At 37.0% G+C, this 9,126-nt stretch overlaps 1 protein-coding gene across 1 annotated transcript in view; it reads left to right on the top strand.

Annotated features, from left to right (window-relative positions):
- LOC105532226 (lipid phosphate phosphatase-related protein type 5) overlaps window positions 1-9,126 on the top strand; it is a 73,482-nt gene that overhangs the window by 47,187 nt on the left and 17,169 nt on the right. The window contains exon 5 of the mRNA XM_011970317.1: window positions 1,252-1,371. Within this exon, the coding sequence (XP_011825707.1) occupies window positions 1,252-1,371 (120 nt within the window). The remainder of the gene's footprint in view (window positions 1-1,251; window positions 1,372-9,126) is intronic.

Here is a 9,126-nt window from a genome sequence, read left to right as displayed (position 1 = left end):
CCGGCCTAAATTACCAGGCTTTGATCTATGTTTCTAATCTGTAGTTCTTCTGGGAAGTGGAAGGATAAGAAGTCTATAACAGTTTGCAAAGAAGTATTTTTCTGACATAAAGTCTCAGTACACGTTATTATTTTATGGATTTGTAAATTTTATTTAAAAACTGGAAAGCAACCAAGATCTAATTGGCCTTTGAAGATATTCAGTAATGAATTCTACTAAAGAAAAGGCTTTTCAGTGTAACATTTCTGAAAATATGAAACGTAAATGTATAATTATATATTAAGTACTTACGTTACAAAATGAACGTTAGGTTATAGCTGCAAGTAAGTCCTGTATTTTGATTTGTAATAGAATATGAAGCACAGAAAATAAAACTCAAGAATACCTTTCCCAAGAATACCTTGTTTATTGTATAAGCAAATAGTAGCAAATAATTTTCCAGGTATGTTTAATTCATTATTTCTTAAATATGATTCACCTGCATTAGAAGCTTCTTGAATGTATTTTTGAAGTGCCAACTCCTAGGCCCCATTCTTCATTTACTAAATCAGAATCTTTAGAGGAGGGCTTCAGAGTATGCATCTTTAACAATGCCAAAAATGTATTTTTATGCACATTCAGTATGAGAACCTCTGGTTTAGTGCAAATTCTGTCACCTGTGAGATATAATCCATTGAAACAAGGGTCAATTTTCTTTATGTAGAGGGTTTTCTATTTCAGTGGTAGCCCCAGTAAGCTATTGTTGGTATGCCAGGTATATATGGGACACAATAATAGACGACAAACTAGGTTAATTAAGGGATGCTGCTAAATTAGAGAGTGCCAATTGTAAAAGGTTTATTATGAATATAATGATACTGAAGCAATGAAAAATAATTAGCATTTAAATTAAGTTGTAGGTTAGCCATATTAGGAAAAGGTTAGCTTGCTATGAGTTTTTATAAGGTTAGTGTTATGATCGATTTGAGCATTGACTATACTTTAATGAAAATTTTTGAATAGTAAAATTGTCATAATTGAGTGAGCTACATATTAACTGTGAGTTTTCTTAAACATTGGAGCAGCTATTAAAATTTATACAATAAACTTTACAATAAATGTATATGATAAATCGGTATAAATTCATATGCATGTAACATTTAAGTAACTTTAATACTTTCTTAGATGTTTAGATTTATTAAGCTCCTCAAAAGGGTGAAAGTCACAGTGAGCACAGTTTGCTTTAACTGTAATTGTTTTCTGAAATTGTAGGTTGTGTGCGTGGTAAATAATTTCAAAGGAAGACAAGCAGAAAATGAGCATATACACATGGATAATCTGGCACAGATGCCAACAATCAGCATTCCTCGAGTAGAAAGTCCTTTGGAAAAGGTAACATCTGTACAGGTGATTCACAATTTAAATTCGAAACTATAATATCTAGAGCAAATGAATCATCATTCCTGTATGTATATCTGGAGCATGTCCACACAGTTTATGTTGATTTACTTAGCCTCAGAGTGTAATGTGATATTTAGCAAGAATTTAGTTACTAAAGAGATAATAATAGAAAAATATATATCACATTTAAAAAATCTGTAGGCTGGTCATAGTGGCTCACACCTGGCCTGTAATCAATCCCAGCTCTTTGGGAGGCCAAGGCGGACAGATCACTTGAGACTAGGAGTTCAAGACCGGCCTGGCCAACGTGGAGAAACCTCATCTCTACCAAAAAAATACAAAAATTAGCTGGGCGTGGTGGCAGGCACCTGTAGTCCCAGCTACTTGGGAGGCTGAGGCACCAGAATCACTTGAACCTGGGAAGCAAAGGTTGCAATGAGCCAAGATCATGCCACTGCAGTCCAGCTTAGGCAACAGAGTGAGACTATATCAAAAAATAAAATATGTGTTTGTCTTCCTCATGCTAAAAGGTGAGGAGTACTTGTATGTGAAATCTATTTAGTACTTTGCCGTAGTTTCTAAATAAGGAACATTGTGTACTGGTCTCACACATAGGAAAAATAAAATAGTTTTCCTTGAGGATATATTGCATTTTTTACAAAATATATTCCGTATCTTCCATGTTCCATTTATAGGAGAAAGTGCTCAGCACAATGCCTGGCCCACATTCACAATTCAATAAAGATTTGTTGAATCTCAGTGCACAAAGGTCTGACATCAGGAAAACACCAGTCATGCTCTTCTAATGAGGGAGATTCTGAGACTCCATTGGGCTGAATGCAGCCAGATAGTAGCACTTGGCCTGGTCGGCCAAGGCCTCATTGGGCATGGCAGTGAGCACAGAAACCAAGTATTTGACAAAAACTTTTCTTGAGACTTTTGGAAGAACCACATAGGATAATATTTCCTAAATGTTGGTGCAGTTATGTGCATTTGTAACTAGTGAAATGATTGCTCTGAGGTATACTAGTGGCTTCTCTTCAGTCCTGTTCACTTCCACTTTGATCAGTATCTTAGCTGAAGAGTCAGTTACACACTAATCAGGTGTTCAGATTGTGTGTATCTGTGAAAGATAATTAACATATTCAACAAAAGAATAAAAATTCTTCAGTGACTGCAATGAGATGCAATTCATATTTAACTAGAAATAAAGGAAACATTTCGTATTTGGATTTTTTTTTAAAACTTCATGTGTAAAGTAGGGTACATCTAGGTTAATTGCACAAATGAAAAAGGCTTGGGGTGTAACAGGCACCAAGTCAACATGTGTCAACAGTATGATAGGACTACCAAAAGAGTTAAATGGTCTTAAGGCCCACTTGGGGAAAAAGATACCCTGAATGAGGGGGTTGATGGTGTGCACTGCTAGGCTCTGGTCAGACCAACTTTGAATAGTGTGTACTGATCTTGACAACGCAGTTTTAAAGTGGGCATTGATAAAATAGTTGATACTCAATAAATATTTGTTAAATGAGTGAATGAATTTCTTTGGGATGTACTCAACATCATGGATTATGAGGGACTGTTGGAGGAACAAAAAAAAGTGCTTAAAGAAAACTCATGAAAGAAGCAATAGCTTCCCATAAGAATCTGAAGGACTCTTGTATGACAGAGGGGTGAGATTTGTTCTGGAGGGTGTCTGAGATCACAATTAGGACAAAGCAAAGTGAGTGTAAGAAGATAAATAATGGCTAGAAAGAAGAAAAAACTCTGAAAATGAAATGGCTGCCTTAAGAGAGATAAAATTTCCTTTTACTATAGGAATTCCAGAATAGCTAAATAATTACTTGCCCATGATACTTTGGAGAGAATTCAAGCATTCAGGTAAGGATAGAAGTATTTAATAATAATAATATACTAACACTAATAATGACTACCATTTAATGATCATCAGTATGTGTCAAGTCCTGTGCTGATGGTTTATATAAATCCCACAAAATACTTCTATGCTCTACAAATACAATTTCAGTACTCACAGCAATTTTTAAACACGATCCTCATTAAAATGGTAAGAACTGCTAATACTCAGTATTCCTTCTCCCCTTCTTCCTTTTAATAATTGAATCCCCTAATTTTAGCTATATTCATGACTGCCCAGCTACAATCTATGTTTCCCAGCTTCCCTTGCAGTTAGGTGTAACCATGAGACCAAGTTTAGACAAATGGAATGTGAGCAGAAGGAATGAGTTCAACCTCTGATTTATCTCTTTGAAGACTCTTGCCCTGGACATTCTCTACCCTTTCTCACCAAATGAAAAAGGTATGACTGGAGCAACCTCGGAAATCCCTTTGTAAGATGATCAATCTATCCTGCTAACCTGGGTCCCTGGATGAGCTTATGGAACAGATTTCACCCAGCCTAGATGGTTCTGAGAAAGAAGTGAACTACTTTCTCCTCTCAGCCATTAAATTGTTCTAATTTCTTTTCTATAGTGACTTAGCTGATATCCTATTACAATGCATATTCCCATTTTACAGTTAAGAAAACGAACTTCCAACTGGTTAAGTAATTTGCAAAAGTCCAGATCATTGATAAACAGCTGAGAAAAAATATACAATGTAACGTTTTGAGACACATACCTATGTAAGAAAATGTGTTTAAAAGCTGAATAATCTGTACAGAATTAGATCTTGTTTAACTTACTAAATAAAGATTAAAAACAGTAGAATTTAGCCCAGGGATAATGTTTCATGCTTGTAATGCCAGTGCTTTGGGAGGCTAAGGGGGAAGGATCCCTTAAGGTCAGGAATTCGAGACCACCCTGGGCTGTAACAATAGCGAGACTCCATTTCTACAAAAAAAAAAAAAATTAAAAATAAAAATTAGCCAGGTGTGGTGGCATGTGCCTGTAGTCCTAGAGACTCAGGAGACTGAGATAGGATAACTGCTTGAGCCCAGGCGTTCAAGGCTGCAGTGAGCTATGATCACACCACTGTCCTCCAGCCTGGGCAACAGATAGAGACCTCATCTCTGACCCCATCTCTAAAAAATAAGGGTTGTGAAATATAGGAAGAGATCTTAGACATATTTTGAATAATATGGTCAGGGTAACTATTACAACCTTTTCATTTTGTATACGTCTGAAATTAACTTCAGTAGTAATCACTGCCTTCTACCTTTTAACATTTATTTGCATGAATGTTCTTTGGTAGCTTTCTAGCATTGCCAAATATTCATATATATCATTACATCATTATATCTATTAAATTATTTAAAAGGTTCTTGTCAATGTTATGCTAGTTCATTTTTATTTATAGGGAGCTTTGAAATATTTGATAGTAAAAGCAAAAATATTCTATTCATGTATAAATTGTTAGAGATGAGTATTCGTTAATATATGTATTCATGTACATATTAGGTTAAGTGGCATGTTTCTTTCATTAATTTTTTGGTTCATAACAAATTTATGCGCTCTGTTTTCACTCCGGTAGGTAGGAAATAAAAATGGTTTGAATCTGATTCGGTTCTCCCCTTACTCATTATAGTACATTGGCACCACACCCTGCTGAGCTCCAGCTTTACTCTCCCATCTTTGTATTCCTGTTCCCAGGCAGGATGCTGTCTGCACAGTGCAAGTTCTGCCCCCTGCACTCACAGAGCATGGGATGATCACAAGGCCAGGTGCTGAGAATACATCTCAGGCATGCCTTTGGAACCGTGCTGCTGAGAGGACATGTATTTGTGTTCATCAGGCAGAAAGGGAGGAAAGCTTTCTCTTTGTGTGTGTGATAAGGAGCATTTGGGATAAATACACAGCAGGTCTTCGAATGACATCATTTCATTCAATATCATTTCTTTCTAACACCGATGAGAAAAAACAAACACACAAACACACACACACACACACACACACACACACACACACACATACACTCTAGCTAGGACTGCTGTCTGGAGTTTGCACATTCTCCCCATGTCTGCTTGGCTTTTCTACCCTGTTTTCCTCCCACCTCCCAAAGACTACCTATTAGGTGAAGTAGCATGCTTAAATGGTCCCAGTGTGGGTGAATGTGATGTGTGTGTGTTAGTGCACCTGCTGTGGGATGGCATCCTGTCCAGGGCTGGTTACTGCCTTAGCCCTGAGCTGCTATGCTAGGTTCTGGCCACATGCTACCCTGAACCAAAATAATTGGGCAGATAATTATCATGCTTGTTTCTATTAATCTTTCTTAAATGTATGTATGTATAATCACATTTATTCCAGTGTTTTATATTAGAACCATTTTGGTCTTTATTTAGAAGTTTGGTGATGTCTTTGTGACCAGAAATATGCCATAGAAACTTAATTCCTGCTTATATCAATTAGCCTATGGTCAAATTGGTTTCATTATACTTCATTCTACTTAAACTTGGTTTCCAAGAGCCTGTGAACATCACTAAGCGAATACTCACCTTATTGCATTAATCATGGCTCATATTGGTAAACAAGTAAATGCAAAATTCTTCCCAGTACTTTGATCTTAATAATTGATAGTTGGAGAGTGGCATTAGACCTTAAAGCTGGCCCTCTGAAAAACGTAAGGGAGCCTGGTGTGAAAGTTTGGTCTGCAAGCATGACCAAGAGTTTTAGCATTATTATGCCAAGCTGTCATTTTCTGGTTGTCACTTTTGTATGGAGAAGGCAAAGGGTTTCGTTTAGAAATTATGTACTTATATAACCTTTTATGTTCAAAGTACATGTTTGACAAACTATAAGCTGCAGTGTAATTATAGCATACCAGCATTCTTTATTTTTACGCCAGCAATTTATCCCTTAATTATAGGGAGTTTTTCATATAGCTAATTACCATAGTTTATGAGGAAAAGTCCTGATTTTTCTGAAAGCCAAGTATATCTGAACATTCATTACATTTGGTTTGTGAAAATAATTAATCATCTGTGGAAATTGGCCCATTATATCCCAACGTCCACTAAATACTCAGGTTACTAGTAACTTTTGTATGACTCTTTGTCGTATTAAATCATGAAAAGCTTAAATATATATGAGTAGTAAATTATTAAATCAACGGGATCCAGTACATTGTAGTGTAGTGCTTTTGCTCTTAGGTTCTGGAGGCAAACTAGCTGAGAATTTTGGATAATTTTGAACTTAGGCAACTCACTTAAATGCTTGGTGATTCAGTTTTCTCTTTCATAAATTGATCATTATATGAGTTCAATAAGTTAATGGTAAAGCACTTAAACCGTGTCTGGTACCAGTGAAACCCTTAATAATCATAACTATAATTATTATTATTATTTAAAAGCTAAAATGGATGAGGTAAATCAAGACATGGGAAGTTTTCCAATATATATTGGAAAGTTTTTTTTAAAAAAAGACTTTATATGTATATTAAATGTATATATAATAAAATCACTTATGCAAAATACCATCTATTTATCTTTAGTAGTATAGAAAGGGACATGTGGATGAGAGAGAGAGAAAAAGAAAGAAAGAAAGAAAGAAAGAAAGAAAGAAAGAAAGAAAGAAAGAAAGAATGAAAGAAAGAAAGAAAGAAAGAAAGAAAGAAAAAAGGAAGGAAGGAAGGAAGGAAAGAGAGAAACAGACACGAGTCAGAGCAATACTTAAACTGAAGGAGTCAACTGAGGTTAGTGGACCATGACCTTATCCACATTTCTGACCTTTCTTTCCTTCCTTCCTCCTTCCTTCCTTCCTTCCTTCCCTCCCTCCCTCCCTCCCTCCTTTCCTTCCCTCCTCCCTTCCTTCTTTCCTTCTTTCTTTTCTTCCTTCTTTTCCTTCTTCCTAAAATGAAATACTATACTATTCATGAATAAGTTTATGACTGAAAGTCATTATCTTTTTAAAAATTATTCAATTATTTAAGGTGCTCTCTGAGGAGGTTCCAGTGCTTCCTCATTGGATTGACTGCTGATATGTTCAGATAGACAAAAGGCCCTCAGAAAAACTCCCCCAGGGTAATTTAAAACCCTGTACTTCCTTAGGTCTCACACGACCTTTCTGAAAGTGTTTGGTTTAGTCTTCTCTGCCAAATTGTGTATGGAAATCTTGGGGGTATCTCTCATACCTTCATACCCAGGGTTCAGCTTTCTGTGGCACCTGCAGCCATACCTATTTTAGGTACCAGTAGCCCTGGGGCCCTTCATGTGAGCCGTGTGCAGATGCTTGTCATTTACAGGATCTACAAACCCCCCATCCACCCAAGGACCCAGGGAGCCAAATATCCTCATGGGCCACACCACCCCTTTCTCTCAAATTCATGCTTTGCTGGCTCTGGTCTTCAATGGCCCACATATCTCAAACAAAACAAAAGCTTCGGTGTTGCTGGCTTCAGGATATCTCCAAGACACAAAGACTCTGTTAATTATTCTTAGGAGTCCAAGAAACAAATGTCTGACTCTAGGAACTAGAGATGGAGACGTTTACATTTCATTACCTTTACACTCCTATATTATCAAAAATAATGTAGGAATTAATATCTTAATAGCTGTGTCACCAAGAGTGAAAACTAGATAAAGTAAAATTCTTTTGGCATTTTGACTAGATATGGTACAAATAAACCCAGTTTTAGGAAATCCCACAAAGGACAATGCCATTTTTTCTTTGCTCTTTAAGAAATACAGTGCTGTACGAGTAGCTAAAAGTCTATGCGGCCCCAATAATATCCCAAAATTCCAAAGAGTGGGAATGAGAGCGGGGAGCAATCTCTAACAGAGTAAGGAGTTCGTTTCATTTGGAGAACATCTCAACACCTTGGATCAACACCATGTTGAGACAGAATTAGCAAATAAGCAAATGCCCAAAGAAAGCTCTGAGACAAGAAGCTGTCCTCAGATTAGGCTTCTCACTATTAGGGGTTCATGCCAGATGAAGGAAAGCTTTTATGAACTGGATGGGTACCTCACACATGGATGAGGAGTTCCCTTTGTCCAGAACCAAAACCTGCCTGCAAGGATTGCACATACTCCTCGAATAGAAGTTCGACTGAACTGATCGGTAGTCTTCCTGGTTTCAACAAACATAATGAATGAAATTGTATAGAGACAAAGTGACCTTCCTGAAAATGCTCATGGTCTTAGCTTCTTCTCACAGTCCTCTCAGACTGATGATATAAAACTACATCCTCCAGCTTTTCTGCTCATGATCTAAGTAGAGGATTCCCTAGCAATTCATGGTTATCATTAAGAGATAACTGATGACTCCTTTCCCACTCATTTTAGGAAAATGAACTGAGCTAAATCTGTCCTATTTCAAGCATGAATAATCAGGACAAGAACTTAAATCCTTTCAAATGACACAGAAGAGAGAGAAAGAGATATTTTAATAGAGCATGGGGTTTTTTGGGGGGTTTTGTTTGTTTGTTTTTAAGAAACGAACAAACAAACAAACCTGCTCTCTGAAGAGGTTCCAGTGCTTCCTCATTGGATTGACTGCTGATATGTTCAGATAGACAAAAGGCCCTCAGAAAAACTCCCCCAGGGTAATTTAAAACACTGTACTTCCTTAGGGCTCGCACGACCTTTCTGAAAGTATTTGGTTTATTTTTCTCTGCCGAATTGTGCATTTGGCACAACTTTTTTTTAAGAAACAAAAGATTACAAGAAATTTGGCTGGGTGCCGTGGCTCACACCTGTAATCCCAGTACTTTAGGAGGCCAAGGCGGGTGGATCACCTGAGGTCAGGAGTTCGAGACCAGCCTGGCCAACATGGTGAAACCTCGCCTCTA

The sequence above is a fragment of the Mandrillus leucophaeus genome, unplaced genomic scaffold (assembly GCF_000951045.1).
Source record: "Mandrillus leucophaeus isolate KB7577 unplaced genomic scaffold, Mleu.le_1.0 Scaffold940, whole genome shotgun sequence".
Lineage (NCBI taxonomy): Eukaryota > Metazoa > Chordata > Mammalia > Primates > Cercopithecidae > Mandrillus > Mandrillus leucophaeus.
This window is presented reverse-complemented; position numbering and strand designations above follow the sequence as displayed.